The sequence below is a fragment of the Bos indicus x Bos taurus genome, chromosome 1 (genome assembly GCF_003369695.1).
Source record: "Bos indicus x Bos taurus breed Angus x Brahman F1 hybrid chromosome 1, Bos_hybrid_MaternalHap_v2.0, whole genome shotgun sequence".
In the NCBI taxonomy this organism is placed as follows: Eukaryota; Metazoa; Chordata; class Mammalia; order Artiodactyla; family Bovidae; genus Bos; species Bos indicus x Bos taurus.
The window spans coordinates 124,464,507-124,483,558 of record NC_040076.1 but is presented as its reverse complement, the minus strand read 5'-3'; the positions used below and the strand labels follow the sequence as shown (position 1 = coordinate 124,483,558).

The 19,052-nt window shown below is 39.9% G+C and overlaps 1 protein-coding gene across 2 annotated transcripts in view; it reads right to left on the bottom strand.

The window, feature by feature from the left end:
* The window catches only part of SLC9A9 (solute carrier family 9 member A9), a 665,191-nt gene extending 649,330 nt beyond the window's left edge, over positions 1-15,861 (bottom strand). Inside the window, exon 1 of one of the 2 annotated variants that reach the window (XM_027544122.1) lies at positions 15,519-15,861. In XM_027544122.1, the coding sequence (XP_027399923.1) occupies positions 15,519-15,693 (175 nt within the window). In that variant the 5' untranslated portion in view covers positions 15,694-15,861. Of the gene's footprint in view, positions 1-15,066; positions 15,144-15,518 lie in introns of those variants that run through there. The other variant, XM_027544133.1, reaches the window with a different exon arrangement.
* Between the last annotated feature and the right edge of the window lie 3,191 nt (positions 15,862-19,052).

Below are 19,052 nucleotides of genomic sequence, written 5' to 3'. Positions count from 1 at the left end.
AAAAAATAGATATGCAACACAAGCAACAAAGGTTAACTGTATAGCACGGGAAACTATAGTCAATATTTTGTAATAACCTATAATGGAAAATAATCTGAAAAATAATATAAACAATGTATATGTATAACTGAATTACCTTGCTGTGCACCTGAAACACTGTAAGTCAACTATACTTCAATAAAATATATATATGAAGAAAAAATAAATAAATAAAATAAAAATAAAATAAAATTTTAAAAAAAAAAAGCAAAGGAGAAAGGAAAGATATAAGCATCTGAATGCAGAGTTCCAAAGAATAGCAAGAAGAGATAAGAAAGCCTTCCTCAGTGATCAATGCAAAGAAATAGAGGAAAACAACAGAATGGGAAAGACTAGAGATCTCTTCAAGAAAATTAGAGATACCAAGGGAACATTTCATGCAAAGATGGGCTCAATAAAGGACAGAAATGGCAGGGACCTAACAGAAGCAGAAGATATTAAGAAGAGATGGCAAGAATACACAGAAGAACTATACAAAAAAGATCTTTATGACCCAGATAATCATGATGGTGTGATCACTCACCTGGAGCCAGACATCCTGGAATGTGAAGTCAAGTGGGTCTTAGAAAGCATCACTACGAACAAAGCTAGTGGAGGTGATGGAATTCCAGTTGAGCTATTTCAAATCCTGAAAGATGATGCTGTGAAAGTGTTACATTCAATATGCCAGCAAATTTGGAATACTCAGCAGTGGCCACAGGACTGGAAAAGGGCAGTTTTCATTCCAATCCCAAAGAAAGGCAATGCCAAAGAATGCTCAAACTACCTCACAATTGCACTCATCTCACATGCTAGTAAAGTAATGCTCAAAATTCTCCAAGCCAGGCTTCAGCAATACGTGAACCGTGAAATTCCAGATGTTCAAGCTGGTTTTAGAAAAGGCAGAGGAACCAGAGATCAAATTGCCAACATCTGCTGGATCATGGAAAAAGCAAGCGAGTTCCAGAAAAACATCTATTTCTGCTTTATTGACTATGCCAAAGCCTATGACTGTGTGGATCACAATAAACTGTGGAAAATTCTGAAAGAGATGGGAATATGACCATCTGACATGCCTCTTGAGAAATTTGTATGCAGGTCAGGAAGCAACAGTTAGAACTGGACATGGAACAACAGACTGGTTCCAAATAGGAAAAGGAGTTCGTCAAGGCTGTATATTGTCACCCTGCTTATTTAACTTATATGCAGAGTACATCATGAGAAACGCTGGACTGGAAGAAACACAAACTGGAATCAAGATTGCCGGGAGAAATATCAATAACCTCAGATATGCAGATGACACCACCTTTATGGCAGAAAGTGAAGAGGAACTAAAAAGCCTCTTGATGAAGGTGAATGAGGAGAATGAAAAAATTGGCTTAAAACTCAACATTCAGAAAACTAAGATCATGGCATCTGGTCCCATCACTTCATGGCAAATAGATGGGGAAATAGTGGAAACAGTGTCAGACTTTTTTTGAGGCTCCAAAATCACTGCATATGGTGACTGCAGCCATGAAATTAAAAGACGCTTACTCCTTGGAAAAAAAGTTATGACCAACCTAGATAGCATATTCAAAAGCAGAGACATTACTTTGCCAACAAAGGTCCATCTAGTCAAGGCTATGGTTTTTCCAGTGGTCATGTATGTATGTGAGAGTTGGACTGTGAAGAAAGCTGAGTGCCGAAGAATGGATGCTTTTGAACTGTGGTGTTGGAGAAGACTCTTGAGAGTCCCTTGGACTGCAAGGAGATCCAACCAGTCCATTCTGAAGGAGATCAGCCCTGGGATTTCTTTGGAAGGAATGATGCTAAAGCTGAAACTCCAGTACTTTGGCCACCTCATGCGAAGAGCTGACTCATTGGAAAAGACTCTGATGCTGGGAGGGATTGGGGGCAGGAGGAGAAGGGGACAACAGAGGATGAGATGGCTGGATGGCATCACTGACTCGATGGACGTGAGTCTGAGTGAACTCTGGGAGTTGGTGATGGACAGGGAGGCCTGGAGTGCTGTGATTCATGGGGTTGCAAAGAGTCGGACACGACTGAGCAACTGAACTGAACTGAACTGAAAGAAAATGCAATTAATACATGAAGTCTGAAGAAGAATCAAGTTTTATATTTCTTTCACTCTATGCACTGAGTGGCTTCTAAGAATAATCTAGATAAATGAATTATTGTCCCCTACAAAAAAAGATGAATCCTTAAGGTGTATAATATAATATTTCAACTTGATAAGGGTATCAGATATTGTTGACTGACAACTCATGTCCATCTCCCCTTTATCCCAATAAAACCCTGATTTGTTCAGCTAATCCCATGGCTCCTCTGTCCATGGGATTCTCCAGGCAAGAATACTGGAGTGGGTAGCCATTTCCTTCTCTAGGGGAGCTTCCTGACCCAGGGATTGAACCTGGAGATCGCCTGCATTGCCTGCAGCAGGATACTTGTCCATCTGAGCCACTGGTACTAGAAGGCATGTGACTCTATTTCAGTCAGTAAGATGTGAAGGGAAGCTTGCTAGGAGGCTCCCTAGAAAAGCTTTGTCATCCTAAGAGAGAGGCAGAAGAGAGATGAGTTGTCTTCTGCCTCAGACTATTATTGGGCCTGGTTAGGACAGTAGAAACTGCCATGTCCACTTCACTCTCAGTCTGACATGGAAGTCAGCACCAGGAATAGCAGAGTAAAGGAAAGAGCCGGGGTCCTTGAACACAATAGCAGGCTGCTGAGTCAACCAGCCCTGAAGATTACTCTCCTCTAGGCTTCAGCTATGTGAGATAATAAATGACCACACTGCTTAAGAGTGTTTGAGTCAGGATTTCTGTGACTATACAGCTGAATACATGCTAACAGACATAATTTTTAAGTGAATATAAAAGTCCCCAGGAACCCTAACTCTGCCCCATGAAAGCATTAAGGAAGGCCTTACAGAAAAGGTTCTTAAGGATGCATAGGGTTTGCCAGGTAGAGAAGAGGGTGTGGAGTTTTTTAGGGAGAAGCCCATGGAAATCAATGAGCAGGGTCCTAATCAGGACCCTGGAGCAATTGGGGTGGCCCACTCAGGCACGTGAGGCCAAGGGCCCCAGCACAACTGAGAAACAGAGGCTGTTCAAGAAGGAGAAATGGTTCCCGAGAAGATCCTGAGGAAAGGCAGGGTAACCCGCTTTGGGGGAGGCAGATTTGCTCTGTTTTGGAGCAGAGGAAAGAGCATTTGGAGACAATTATCAGAAGAGAGAAAAGAGAAATGAGATACAGTGGGCAACTGCAGAGAAAGTTACCATCAGAATCAGTGTATATTTATGTGAAAAAGAATTTAGCAAAGGAATTTGAGTAGAGGAATTTCAAGATGACAGGAATAAAATAAAGCCCAAGGAAGAAAGAGTGTTCTTTACCAATCTTAAGACTTTTTACAGCAGGAGACTCTTTAAGGCAGGGAATGTAAGATGTTATTTTAGTCACTCAGATTAAAACAAATATGTATGAACTAGGGATCCAAATGTGGAGATTCACAAATATTAGACATTACCTGGCATCTCCACAATTTTTAACTGTTTATTTGGTATTTGTCCACCTCTACCATCTTATCAAAGTCTTTGTCAGAACACTGACTTAGAGAGATGATGTGGGTTTGAGTTTCAAATGCTAAATGCATTCCCTAACATTTTCCTCTAGCAGTTTAATTTTACACTAAGATTAGTCAGGGATAGGACCAAAAGTAAAAATACACAGTGCATTCTGTTATTTAGGGCTTTTGTTCTCTCTCTGCCCTCCCACCAACCTCCTAAATTCAAAGGACTAAAAGAAAGTGTGGGTGCTGCTAAAAGGGACATAATTTATTGCTTGGTGCTGGCTCATTATCAACTTGTTGAGAAAAAGCATCCCATAGGATTTCAGAACAAGTCTGTCTGGGGCATCTGCCAGCAACAGTATCCCATGATATCCCAAGGTGGGAAAGTGGTCTCTGTGAAGCTGTTCCACCTTGGGATGCCTCATCCATTCAAAGTTCTGTCTCCTCACAGGTTAGAGTCATATGGGAAATGACAGAACTCCAACCATGAGATCTTCTACCATGGTAGGCTGTTCAAAGCACACTTCCTTCCTTGGTGTATATCAAACACACTCATGCACACAACATACACAAACACATACATGCAAGCACACAAACACACAACACACACATTTCATAGTACTCTGGATTCCTAACACAGCACTATAGGTAACTTTTCTCTAGAAACTATCTCAGACACCAGCTTATACAGAGCTAACATGCTTCCATGAAATCAGCTTTGCAAGTTTACAGAAGAAATACGAAAATAGAGATATCAAACTAGATACACACTGACTAAAATAAATTAATTTCTTACTTTATAATGTTTACACAAAAACAGTCTCTTTTTTTTTTTCTCAGACCACAGGTGGAAATTTCATGAAGTATTATAGATAGTGAAAGAGGAACAGACTCTCCAATACATGGAGATTGTCTCCCAAACTCCCCTTTTTGTCACAATAGGGTAATGAAGTGAGAAAGAAAAAAATATAAAAGAAAACAAAAGAAACAAAAGTAGGAGTGACATGAAGTGGTTGTACTTTGGCACATCAGAACCCTCTAGAAGGTCTGTTGAAAAACTGCTTTGCTGGATTCTGCCCCAAATTTTTGACCTAATAAGTCTGGGCTGGGGCCCACATATGAGCATTTCAAGTGAGTTTTCAGATAATGCTGATGCTGCTGGTCCTGGGACCCTACTGTGACAAGTACTATCCTGGAAGACAACAGTTTCTACCAGTCTGATTGACATCACAGTCATAGAACTCTATCAATATCCATGTCACCTCAGGTTCATGCACATAGGTTTCATCAAGCTTGGAGAGTCCAGACGTATAATCAATTTTATCTTCAATCTCTTCCAAAAATTTAACTCAATTAACCTAACATATTATGAAAGCCTACTTTGCCCACTCCACATAAATAAGGCATTTGCAGGATCTTCCCCACCCATTCCAACAACCATAGGCATTTAAAACCAGAATGACTGTGGACTTGCAACACCACCCACCCTGATGCTGGAGCAAGTGTTTCTTGGTCAGCCTTATCACTCTCCCTGGGACATTGCAACCTAGCTACTTGGCATAACACACTTTCACAATGTTGCTCCCACTGTCTTTCCCATGCTAGTGGTAAAGAACCCAACTCCCAATGCAGGAGAAGTAAGAGACATGGGTTAAATCCCCAGGCTGATCCCCTGAAGGAGGGCACGGCAACCCACTCCAGTATTCTTGCCTGGAGAATCCCACAGACAGAGGAGCCTGGTGGGCTACAGTTCATAGGGTGACAAAGAGTTGGACATGACTGAAATGATTTATCATCTGTTTTCCATCCTGGGCTTTTTGCTATGGACAGTATACTGTTTCTGAGGCCTCAAGGTAAAAAAGAAAACTTAATACCTTCCTTCCCCTACTTCTCCCCACTCCTGACTTCATGGGAGAGCTAAATATCAGCAGAAGACTTCGATGAGTAGTCAACTGTGGCCAGAATTTGAGAGCACTAGCTTCCAAAAATGGTGTTCATGCCAATTATTGTGGGAAACCTTGGCCATAGTTGTAAATTTTTTGAGTTTCTGTTTCCTAACATACAAACTGAAGGTCTTCAGGCCTATTTTGGCATGGATACAGTGATGACTAGCAATGAGGTTTAGTATAAAGTTAGATCTCTCATTCTCTGTCTTACTTCTATAAACTTTCTAAGGAACTATCACCTGGCACAGAGTAGACATTTAACTGAATAACAGCAACCTTCCTAGAACTAAATGTGTGATTCAGGAAAAAGAACATGGGTTTTATGGTTTGAAGTTCAGCCCTGGTGGTTACCAGCAAGTCACAGCATGTCTCTGAATGTTTGTTTCAGCATCTGTAACTTAAAAAAATGATAATATCTTTCCCTGTAACACACACACACACCCATGTTTGTGATACCCTGTGGCCTCATGGAGCCAAACTACCAAGGCTTGAGTCCCAGCTGTGGCATCTAGTAGATGTGTGACATTAGGCAAGTTATTTAATTTGGGGTGCCTCAGTTTCCCCATCTATAAAATGGTGATTGTGAGGGTTAAATGAGTTAATATATATATAAGTACTTATGAGAGCATAGTTCCCACAGCAAATGCCATTTGTGGTAGCTATTATTGTCATTTGTTTTATTGTTTTTTATTATATGTTATTTATTGAAAAAGCAAGAGAGTTCCAGAAAAACATCTATTTCTGCTTTATTGACTATGCCAAAGCCTTTGACTGTGTGGATCACAATAAATTGTGGAAAATTCTGAAAGAGATGGGAATACCAGACCACCTGACCTGCCTCTTCAGAAACCTGTATGCAGGTCAGGAAGCAACAGTTAGAACTGGACATGGAACAACAGACTGGTTCCAAATAGGAAACAGAGTACGCCAAGGCTGTATATTGTCACCCTGCTTATTGAACTTATATGCAGAGTACATCATGAGAAATGCTGGGCTGAAAGAAGCACAAGCTGGAATCAAGATTGCCGGGAGAAACATCAATAACCTCAGATATGCAGATGACACCACCCTTATGGCAGAAAGTGAAGAGGAACTAAAGCACCTCTTGATGAAGTAAGTGAAAGCAAAGAGTGAAAAAAGTTGGCTTAAAGCTCAACATTCAGAAAACTAAGATCATGGCATCTGGTACCATCACTTCTTGGCAAATAGATGGGGAAACAGTAGAAACAGTGGCTGACTTTATTTTTCTGGGCTCGAAAATCACTGCAGATGGTGATTGTAGCCATGAAATTAAGACGCTTACTCCTTGGAAGGAAAGTTATGATCAACCTAGACACCATATTAAAAAGCAGAGACATTACTTTATCAACAAAGGTCTATCTAGTCAAGGCTATGATTTTTCCTGTGGTCATGTATGGATGTGAGAGTTGGACTGTGAAGAAAGCTGAGCGCTGAAGAATTGATGCTCCTTGGACTGCAACTAGTTCATCCTAAAGGAGATCAGTCCTGAGTGTTCATTGGAAGGACTGATGCTGAAGCTGAAACTCCAATACTTTGGCCATCTGATGTGAAGAGCTGACTCATTTGAAAAGATCCTCATGCTGGGAAAGATTGAGGGCAGGAGAAGGGGACGACAGAGGATGAGATAGTTGGATGGCATCACCGACTCAATGGACATGGGTTTGGGTAGACTCTGGGAGTTGGTGATGGACAGGGAGGCCTGGTGTGCTGTGGTTCATGGGGTCGCAAAGAGTCGGACACAACTGAGTGACTGAACTGACTGATTTTATAATAAACCCTAACAAATGTTTGTTCTTCATGTCCCCACTTGCTGACCATATAATTTTAATTCAGACTACATATAATATCTCCATAAACAGTTCAAATCATAAATTCATTTTCTTGATGTGCTCGCCCATTAGTCTTTAGAACCTGAGACAAGATTCTTTGAGGCAACACAGTTTGCTCTCAGAGCTTTCTCTGTAGCTCCCTGCTGATTCAGGAGCACAGCAGAATACATAGGAGGTTAATTTCTTAAAATCAACTTTCAGAAACCTACACAGAGCAATTTGCCTTCAATTTTTTCCACTTTTTCAAACTTTCTCTGGCTAACACTTTACAGCATGGAAAACCTTGCCCTGATCTCTGGCGTCCTTAAAACCAACCTTTTTTTTTTTTTTTTAAACGAAAGGGGAAAGCAAGTTTCCTTCCTTAGGCTCTTAACCGTAATTTCCTTTCCTGCAGACCCTTTCAGATTAAACCAGAGCCACTCTGACTTTCATAGGATATGCATCCACAGACCCTCAAATCCACAGCCAGCCCTCACTGTTCTGACAGGATAACTTTCTCTCTTTAACTTTCTAACAGGAATTCAACAGGATTTACTGAGCATGCAATACAAAATCAGAGAGGGATTGGAAGAACTAAGAATGACAATATAACACTAACTAAAATTCTGCCTGGGAGAAGGACCTGGATGTCACTATAGGCTGGTTCTGGGAGGAAAGGTCTTGATTTGGGTTGGAGTAACTGAGATGCCTGATGGAAAAAGTCAGCCTTGACCTGAATTTTGAAGGACTTTTGCAGCTGGAAGGAAGGTTAGTGATCATCTATTTCACTTCCTCCTCATTTTATAGGTGGGAAAAGTAAGGCTAGAAATTAAGTCACTTGCCCAAAGTAATGCATTTAGCTACTGAAAAAAAAGAAAGAAAGAAAGAAGGAAAATCATAAGGATTTAAAACTCAAATCCACAAGAGAGCATCCAACGCTTTCTCCATAAAGCAGGCCACATTTGAATAAGGAAAAAGCCTCAGACGGGGCTTCCAGGCAGGGAGAAGGGTATAAAGTGGCAGTCAACGTCTCCTATGGGCCTGGAGGTCATGGAGGCAGGGCTGGACCGCAGCAGAGTGAAATGGATCAGTAGGGGACAGCCACACCATGTCCAACAGCCCGGCCTTGTCCTGAGGAGCCTCCAAGCAGTGCCAGGGTAAAATGAATGCCTTGTGATTGTTAAAGAAAGATAGGGTTAGTGATTGACTGTGAACTATATTTTCTTTAAATCTTGAAAAACAGGATGTTGAGTGAACTCAATGGGACCTATTAAACTGGTAAATATCTTTTTAGAGGAACATAGGTCAGTAGTTTAATATGTTGCTGTTGTTTAGTCACTCGGTCATGTCCAACTCTTTGCAACCCCATGAATTTTAGCCTGCCAGGCTCCCCTGTCCATGGGATTCTCCAGGCAAGGATACTGGAGTGGGCTGCCATTTCCCTCTCCAGGGGATCTTCCCAACTCAGGGATAGGCCCTGTGTCTCTTGTTTCACAGGTGGGTTCTTTACCACTGAACCACCTGAGAAGCCCAATAGTTTAACATACTTTAATGAATTCAAAATCTAAATTTTGTAGCTTAATTTTTCCCTTCAGCCCGCTAAACAAGATTTCCATGTGCATTTAGAAACTGTTTCTTATATTGTAAGGCCATGAAATCAAAGGCAGAATTCTAAGAGGTTTAAACTATTTTGTTCCTAAGTTCAGATCCCACCCCTCAAATGCATGGCATTAGGAATGTCCTACAAAGTAAGGGAGCTGCCAGTGATGTATAATGGAATTGTTAATGCTATCAGAGAACAAGAAGCAATTTTTCTTTTATGAACAATGAGAAGGGGATACAGGGCCCTAAGTGAGCAGCGCTAAGTGCACCATCTGCTGCCAATCAATATTTGACCATTAGTAGTCTTCTAAGCTTTTAGTCCAATTTAAATGAATATCATCACGGTTTATACGTTAAATCAGTTATGGATTTTAATCCTTCAATTTTGAAATAATGAGAATTGTAGAATGTCATGAGACACAATTACCAACCACTGTTATCAGTGAAGCAAAAATATTGTTAAAATGTTACCATTAATTTTTAAAAGCATCCTAGGACCCTTGAACTGGAGAAGGCAATGGCACCCCACTCCAGTACTCTTGCCTGGAAAATCCCATGGTCAGAGGAGCCTGGTGGGCTGCAGTCCACGGAGTCGCTAAGAGTCAGACACGACTGAGCGACTTCACTTTCACTTTTCACTTTCATACATTGGAGAAGGAAATGGCAACCCACTCCAGTGTTCTTGCCTGGAGAATCCCAGGGACAGCAGAGCCTGGTGGGCTGCCATCTATGGGGTCACACAGAGTTGGACACGACTGAAGCGACTTAGCAGCAGCAGCAGCAGCAGCAGCAGGACCCTTGAACAATTAGAACTGGACATGGAACAACAGACTGGTTCCAAATAGGAAAAAGAGTACTGCTGGGAGCAGGAGCTCCGCCCCGGCAAAGGTCATGAGGAAGGAGGCTCGGCACACGCAAAGGCGAGATCGAGCCTCAGGAGTCCCCCTGGAAATTCTCGAGCATCTACCCCCAAAACCAGAGTCTGCCTACTTTCTGCTTTGTGCTCTCACCTACACCTCTGACTTTACGGGGGGCTGTCCCCCACTACCTCTCTCTGACAAAAAGAGTTAACTTACAGTTCCAGTTAATCAAGTTCCTGGGTATGATAGTGTTTCAACCTACAAACTCCTTTGGAAGTCCTCTAGCCTGCCTGAATAGTTTTTCCGGCCACAGGTGATTGCTCAGAGCCTCCCAACTGTGAGAGGCATGAGATGTTCTAAACTGTCTAAATACAGATTCCTTTGAGCAGTTAAAAGATTGATTAGAAATTGTATTGGTGAAGAGTTTTTCACTTCTTGGGCCAATGTTTACTGCTAAGTCTCCATATCCCTTACCTGCTGTGTCCCTGGCAGTGTATTGATTAATATGATTGGTGTAAGTAGTAGCTTTAATGTTTGTAACCTTGGACCCTTGAGTTAATTCTTTTTCTTGTTATAGCCCACCACACCTTTGCTCTGTAGGAATGCAACTTTATCTAGTGCTTTTGGAGGGTGGTGCTTGACTAATCACCTTTAGAGAGAAATAAGTTTTCTGAAGAAAGGGTCTTAAAATGTTAATAGGCCTCCAGGCCAGAAGATGATGCAAATCACCTAATCTTTTGCATATGATAAGTTTGCAGGAAGAAAGCCTGGCTTACTGCATGACTCTACCCCGTCCCCCATTATCCTCTGTGCATAACTTAAGGTATAAAAACTACTTTGAAAAATAAAGTGCGGGCCTTGTTCACCGAAGCTTGGTCTCCCCATGTCGTTCTTTCTCTCACCTTCTGGCTGAATTATTCAGCCTCTTTTCTCCACTGAATTTCCTCACTGAGCTATCCTTATTTAACCACTCTTTATATCTTTAATTAACATTTAAGTAAGCTGTTGTTTCCTGATCGCCGAAGCCGTCTCCCCTTCGAAACCCTTGGATCCACTGGGGCTGGACCCCGGCAGAGTACGTCAAGGCTGTATATTGTCACCCTGCTTATTTAACTATATGCAGAGTACATCATGAGAAACACGGAGCTGGATGAAGCACAAGCTGGGATCAAGATTGCCGGGAGAAATATCAATAACCTCAGATATGCAGATGACACCACCCTCTTGGCAGAAAGTGAAGAACTAAACAGCTTCTTGATGAAAGTGAAAGAGGAAAGTGAAAAAGTTGGCTTAAAGCTCAACATTCAGAAAACTGAGATCATGGCATCCGGTCCCATCACTTCTTGGCAAATAGATGGGGAAACAGTGGCTGACTTTATTTTTCTGGACTCCAAAATCACTGTGGATGGTGACTGCAGCCATGAAGTTAAAAGATGCATGCTCCTTGGGAGGAAACTTATGACCAGTCTAGACAGCATATTAAAAGGCAGAGACATTACTTTGCCAACAAAGGTCCATCTAGTCAAGGCTATGCTTTTTCCAGTAGTCATGTATGGATGTGAGAGTTGGACTATAAAGAAAGCTGAGCGCCAAAGAATTGATGCCTTTGAACTGTGGTGTTGGAGAAGACTTTTGAGAGTCCCTTGGACTGCAAGGAGATCCAACCAGTCCATCCTAAAGGAAATCAGTCCTGAATATTCATTGAAAGGACTGATGCTGAAGTTGAAACTCCAACACTGGCCACCTGATGCAAAGACCTGACTCATTTCCTGATGCCCAGGAAGGCTGAGGGCAGGAGGAGAAGGGGAAGACAGAGGATGAGATGGCTGGATGGTATCACCGACTCAATGGACTTGACTTTTAGCAAACTCCAGGAGATAATGAAGGATAAGCAAGCCTAGCTTGCTACAGTCCATAGGGTTACAGAGAATCAGACACAACTGAGCGACTGAACAACAATATACAGATAAAATGAACCAACATCTATTGTGTTTTCTAAAAGATAACAGATACATATCAGTGGGATGCCTGCAGAAAGGTAACATGCTGGCTGGGCTAAAGTATTAGAGGAAATCCAGTGCCTTAGAAAATATTTATGATTCTTGACACAGAGGAAAATGGCACATTATACAGATAGTTGATGAGAGTAAGAGCACTACTCTGTCCAGTAGGGGAACTACTGGTCAAATTCATTGATAAGCATCAGATACAGGACCAAGCAATCTTAGATGTTTCATTACAAGTATATCTGTCGGAAAGATGGAGATGACTAAAGTACAGTTTACTATCAAGTATTCATCTAAGACAAAAAAACCTTTAGAAGTTCAATGTGGGGACTTCCCTTGTGGTCCAGTAGTTAAGAGTCTGCCTGCCAATGCAAGGGACACAGATTCGATCCCTGGTCCAGGCAGATCCCACATGCTGTGGGACAACTAACCCTGTGTCCCACAACCACTGAAACTCATACATTCTAGAGTCTGGGCTCTGCAACAAGAGAAGCCACCACAATGAGAAGCCCTCATACTAGAGTGGCCCTGCTTGCTGCAACTAGAGAAAGCCTGCATACAACAAGAGCCTCAAGACTCAGAATAGCCAAAAAAAAAGTTCAAAGTTGATTTCAACCACAGTTTTGTTTCTTTTCTACCACATTGATTATCACCATGCCTCTGACAGGACTCTAGCAAGAACCCTGGTCTCCATACTTTGACGATGAGGGCTTACATGGTCTTACTCTGAAATTTCATTCTCTTGGACTTCCTGGAAAATAGAATCTCTCTGACTAATGTTGAAAGTGTAAACAATGTGAGGATGCATCTGGATCTCACAGATACATCCTCTCTCTAGGACAATCATTGAAAGAATTTATGTTAAAGCATCTTCAGCATCTCTTAAAAGAGATAGAGGCCTATCAGCTCAGTTACGTGAATATGTAACCAAGCCATAGGTCGGTTACAGCTACAGGTGTATTGGCTACTTTCATGACTTTCACATCTCTAAGTCTTAATTTCCTCATCCATGAGATGAAGATACTGAACTTATAATTTCTGACTTCTTCCCAATAAATGAATTTCAAATTCATTTGTAGCTACTGGGAGATTCATTCACTTGGTACCTCCTTTCCCCTTACCATTTAAAAAAGTTTATCAGAATGTTCCATCTTGTTTCTTTGTTGTAGATTCAAATGATTTTATTACATCGTTGAGAGAAACTGCCTATGAATTATTTTACCTATAACATTTATATCATCCCTGAAAAAGAACACAGATATTACCAGTGCTATCCATATGGACTATTTTCATGGATTATCAGTTAAGGCTTTTTTGAGTACTCAAAAACACAAGGGTGCTATTATGAGGGGCTATTCAGTTTGGGGGAAGTTCACTTCTTTGAGATTTAGCTTCTTCCTCTGTATAATGAGGTGGCTAGAGAAAATAACCTCTAAGATCTCCTTAAATTCCAACAATTATAATTCTATGTCAACAACAAAAACATTAAGCAACACTAAAAGTCTTTTCATTGATTTATACAGTTCAAGATAACTCAAGGATACTAAAATTTCTAGTAATGGGATAGTTACACATATATGTGCATGTCTCCATAATTTTTATATCCTTATACATTGCACTGTTTCAGAACTTGCTTTCAATAACTTTTGTATAAAAAATTTATGAAAGAAGGACAGAAATCAGATAGCTCAACTTAATCTCCCACAAACCTTAAGCTTAAACTGCCTTAGGAATAGCAATTAAGAGAAATGCTATCTCAACTAATGTTCAATATGATAATTATTTTTCTTTTTATTAAACTACATCTCATTTGAAATATTGGTAGTTTCAGATGTACAGCAAAGTGACTTGTATATATACTCTTTTTTTTCGATTCTTTCCCAGGATAGCATATTAAAAGATATTGAACATAGCTCCCTGTGCTATGCAGTAAATGTGCTAATATTTTATGAGTTTAACCATAACTTAAAAGTACTTCAGGGAGCTGTTTAAGTACTAAAGTTAACCTGGGAATTTTCATGTTCCAAAGTAAAAGTTACATTTACGTGTTGTGAGTACAAAGTATGTTGAATTTTAATAGGTCACCAAAATTTAATCAAAACTTTTACAAAACAGTATCTCCATTATAGATAAACTTTAATTGGTAAATGAGTCATGGCCAATCAAATTCAGGGCTGTGAAGAAATCCTTCCCTCTAATAAAGGTTTGTTATTTTAAAACCTGGGCTGTTTTTCTAAACTATAAATCGCCCTATAATTTAATGCTAGGTATTACACTGTTTCTAACTTCTCAGATTACATCCCACATCCTCATTGATTATTTATTAGACAAGTCAGGAGAAAGCCTGGTCCAGTGATGATGGAGGAGGGCAGTGACTGGCACCCAGAGCTTTACATCGAGTGGTATCACTTTCTTTGACTATTTCTCTTAAACCTGAGTGTGAGTTTTTTCTCCTCAAATGAGAGTTTGTGTGTGCTTTAAGACCCTCGATGGAAAGAACCTAACTGTTCTCTGAATGGAGCAGCACATCAGTCTCCTGAAAGAAATTACTCTGCTTAGCCTAAAACTACTTAGCTCAAATATCTCACAGTTGGATCCAATTAAGGCATAGGGTTTCTCATGGTCTCAAATCATGACTGTATATTGTTATTATCAGGACGTCACGTTGTTAGCATGTAAGATGTGCACTGATCCTATTCCCTGAAACTCAGGAGTGTAAAAGGCTTCAGAACTTCCAAAATAAGGGAAGTGAAATATAAAAGTATATTCTTTTATGAATTATAACAATACCTCAGCCATTTCCATTGTGTTCAAATTTCCTATCCATTATCAGGCAGAGATAAGAGTGGTACAGAAAACTATTTCATAAACCAAATCAGTTTTAAAACTACCAGTGTCTTACCCATTACTTTAAAAGATGAGAATACAGACTAGATAATCTCTGTCATGTTTTAATAAACTTTCTGAAAGGAATGATATGGTAAATTGCACAGAAAGAGCAATACCTCGGGAGTTTAAAGGTTAAATGTTTTTCCACATCTTGTCCGTACCTCCAAAAAAAAAAAGAAGATACTTAGCAAATAATACTAATAATTGTTAATTAGAAAGTATGAAATCAGGCTAAGAAATAAAGAGCACTGCATAAAGAAACTCTTGGTATTTTAAGAAAATAAAACACTCATATAATTTAAGTAGATTTGAACAAAATTGCTTCAATAGGAGGGGAGGAATACATACATTTCTGCAAGTTTTCTTCTTGAAACTCTGTGCTTTCTCCGAGTTTTTCTCAATACATGTTTAAGTGATGTTATTTCTAGAACTTTATAATGCTCATCAGCCCCTCCAGAGAGAGCGGACTGCAGAGCCATCACTTCCCAATATCTATCATTACAAAAACAAACAACTAGCCCGGTTTGACTTCCCACATGACAATGGACCCGCATCTGTCAACAGACTCGCATTATGTGCCTCTTGAGAACATGACTGTGGCATTTACTTTTGTGACAAGGCAAATTTCAGCAGCTCATCTGGAAAGAGATGAGCATTCATTATGCTGCAGCACCTTTCATCAAGCTAATGACATTTCAATCAGCACATTTTCTCCAGTTTTGGTACTTTGCCATCTGAGCACGTCTCTCATTACGCCCAAGCAACAAGTTTCACATCAATCCTACAATTTCTGCACTCACCGTACACCATCGCTCCCCCGGTTTCATGCAAGAAGCGAAATCGATGATTTTTAAATAACCAGATTGTCAAAATGGTAAGGATGAGCAAAAAATTAAAGACAAGCAGCTCCACCGCTCCCTGATGTTGAAACTGATACTCATCCTTCTCTGACATGAATCTTTGCTTTCTCTCCATTCTCCAGTCTTCTCAGGATTCCTTAGATAAAAACCTGGACAAGGACTATTTTATCAAGATTTGCCTAAGACGGTCTGGCTGCCTGAGGATTTCAGGATAAACACTGCCACTTAAGTTGCTACTTCATGAGCATTCTGCCTTGGCTTAGTATTCAGATGGCTTCTAGTTACAACTTCCTGTTTCTCTCTTAAAGCAGCCCCGTCTCTTTTCAAACTCCAGAGAGTGGTTTCATCATCGACTCTTACTGTCTTTAAATGATTCATTCCAAGAAATTAACTTTCATATTGGACAAACCTGCTAGCAGTTGTTCTGAAATATCGAATCATGATCTTATCATTTAGAACAAGTCTTCTTAAGCTGCATAACTGGTGAATTGTAGATTAATAATAGAACAGATCATCTTACATCAGCAACATTTTCTAAGTTCAAAAAGCCAATTCCTGAATCATAACCTCATTCATATGCAAGATTTTTCCTTTCCAACCAAAGCCTAGCAATGTGATGGGGACTGATTGAAAATGATTTCATAAGGATTTTTTTTTTTTAATTGAGAAGAAAATAATTTTGTATATGACACACTCTCTCTCTCTGTTTGGTTTTACATAACTGGTAGTCACCACAACAGTATTTAAACCTGAATCAGTTGTTTTTCTTTTAACAAGAATAAATGAAAACACAAGACAAAAAGAATTTTGTCCTCCTCTCTACAGCTGTGCTGTTTTTATGTATTGAGTCAAAAAAAAAGAAAAGAAATGTATCTCTGAAGGAAGAAACCATGCAGCCATTCCCAGTAATGCCACATTAGTGGATTTCTCTTTATAAACTTCCTGATCCAGACATTCAGGACTCACAGAATCTGCCACAGATCACAAACCTCCTCTGTCTTATGGCAAAACGATGTGGCTCACTGAGGAATAGTCTGCCACTAACACTGAAGTTTCCAGGATTCCAGGACACGGACAGTGATGATTCTTCAGATCATTTTGCCTTTGGCAGGTTAGTTCTGTTTGAATTAAAATTTTATGCTTTTTGAAAAAGTTCAAGACTCTAGGCTCTGCTGTTTTCTTAATAACTGTGATGATACGTTTGCCTTATTGGTTCTGCAGTACAATTAAATGCAGTTAAGTGAGGTTTTTCATCATTTCATAAAATTATTGTAGCTCAGGAGTTTAATAGTCGTCTAACATCCCCTAACTCAACAGAATTAGGATTCAGTTTATACCGTGTGAGGGATTCACTAAGTAGGATAAGTCCAATAGAGCTTCAGAATATCTTGTCACCAAAAGCCGAAGTTTAAACACAGGATATACTGAAAGCTCACTGGTTCCTCCCCAACAGTTTTACTCACATAGAAAGTCTATCAACCACTTAGTAGAAAATTCTGCCATTTCAGCTTCTTTGCCTCCTGCAACTTTTGAAGCTGATTTCCTGAGTTTAACTCAGCAGGGGGTATTTATGTGGGCTGCAGATGTTTTACACTACCCTTTTTGGCAGACTTATTTGTGATGACTAATATTCAAACTGTTTTGAAATCTGTCAGATAATGCTTGCAAGCATTTTACCAAGCTTTGCTAGCAGGTTCAACCTTTATAATTTTGCAAACCCACAAAGTTAGCCTTGAGTTATTAGATTTACAAGATACCCAAGTTCAAAACTTGACAATTTCGTAACTTTTTAAAAATTTTCTGTCATCATTTAATTGCTTTGGCTACTTTTAATAATGATGATTATTCCATCTGGGCAGAGTTAACTTTCTTTGGTTGTCTTATTACAACATCCAGTTTCACTCTCTTACTCAATGAAGCAACTCAGTGAGAGGATTAAAGGCTTATGGAATGTTTTGATTGGCTAATACACTGTTTTAGAAAATCCTAAACTTGATGTAAACATATGAAAAAAGGTATGTTTCACATAAAAAAAAGTCAAACACATGGTTTCTCTAGGAAAAACTGGTAGGATCTGTCACATTGGACTCCTTCTCATGTGGCCACAATCTGGGCTGAGGGGTACCTGTCTGCCACAGTCCCATTCATCCTATTTCACTCATTTTTATGTTCCCTGCATGGCCTCCACAGTCACTTGAATATGTGGCCCCTGGTTTATTCCAGTAATGGAATGCATTCACTATTCCATTGTCTAATCCTGATACTATTTAACATCAGGAAAATTTCTTTTCATTAAATTGAAAAGTAGACTTAAGAATCTTTTCCAATTCTTCAATTCAGAAAAGTATTTGAATTCCCCCTATATTGTGTTTTCCTCACAGGATATCATTTAATATTCTTCTGTGCCAAGAAAAATGAGAAAGTGAACTAGGAGCACATATTAATTTGGTATCTACTATGAACCTGGCTTCCCTGGTGGCTCAGACTGAAAAGAATCTGCCTGCAACTTGGGAGACCGGGGTTTGAACCTTGGGTTGGGAAGATCTCCTGGAGAAGGGAACGGCTACCCACTTCAGTATTCTTACCTGGAGAATTCCGTGGACAGAGGAGCCTGGCAGGCTATAGTCCATGGGGTCGCAAAGAGTCCACATGGCTGAGCAACTTTCATACACATATTCATGATCCAGGAAGAGCTTCCCAGGTGGTGCTAGTGGTAAAGAACCATCCTGACAATGCAGGAGATGTAAGAGATGCAGGTTCAATCCCTGGGTTGAGAAGATCCCCTGGAGGAGGGCCTGGCAATGCATTCCAGTATTCTTGCCTGGAGAATCCCATGGACAGAGGAGCCTGGCGGGCTACAGTCCATAGGGTTGCAAAGAGTCGGACACGACTGAAGCAACTTGGCATGCAGACACACACGAACCAGGAAATATGCTGGGAAATTTAATTGAGTTTAATATAATATTTATAGAAAACCTATATGTGAAGCACTTAAGGCTCAGAGAGGGTTGGTAATATATCCAGTTTTCACAGCCTGTAAGAATTAAATTTACAGGTTGGATTTAATGGTATTACAATGGCATTTCACAGCTGTAATCCACAGCCATGACTCAAGAGAGTGAGGAAAACTTGCTGTAAAATTCGAGGAAATCTTGCTTGAGACCAAAAAGAAAAACAAACAAACAAACAAATGTTGATGTGTTAGAGCTAAACATTTATGTTCAAATTTTTTTGCTTTTTATTTTTTCATGTTATAACATATATAAAAAATTATATGTTAGATAATATAAAATATTTTGTGTTGTTATTATGCATAGCCTCCTAGTTGATAATTGACTATTTGATAAGCACTTTTCCTTCCTTTACATCTTGCTCTCCTGAAGTAAAGGTCTAATAAAGTTTGGGAAAAAAAGATGGAATTTCAGCTAGAGTGATTAATGCATCTTAGCTTGTCAGAAACTTTCTTGGTTTTAG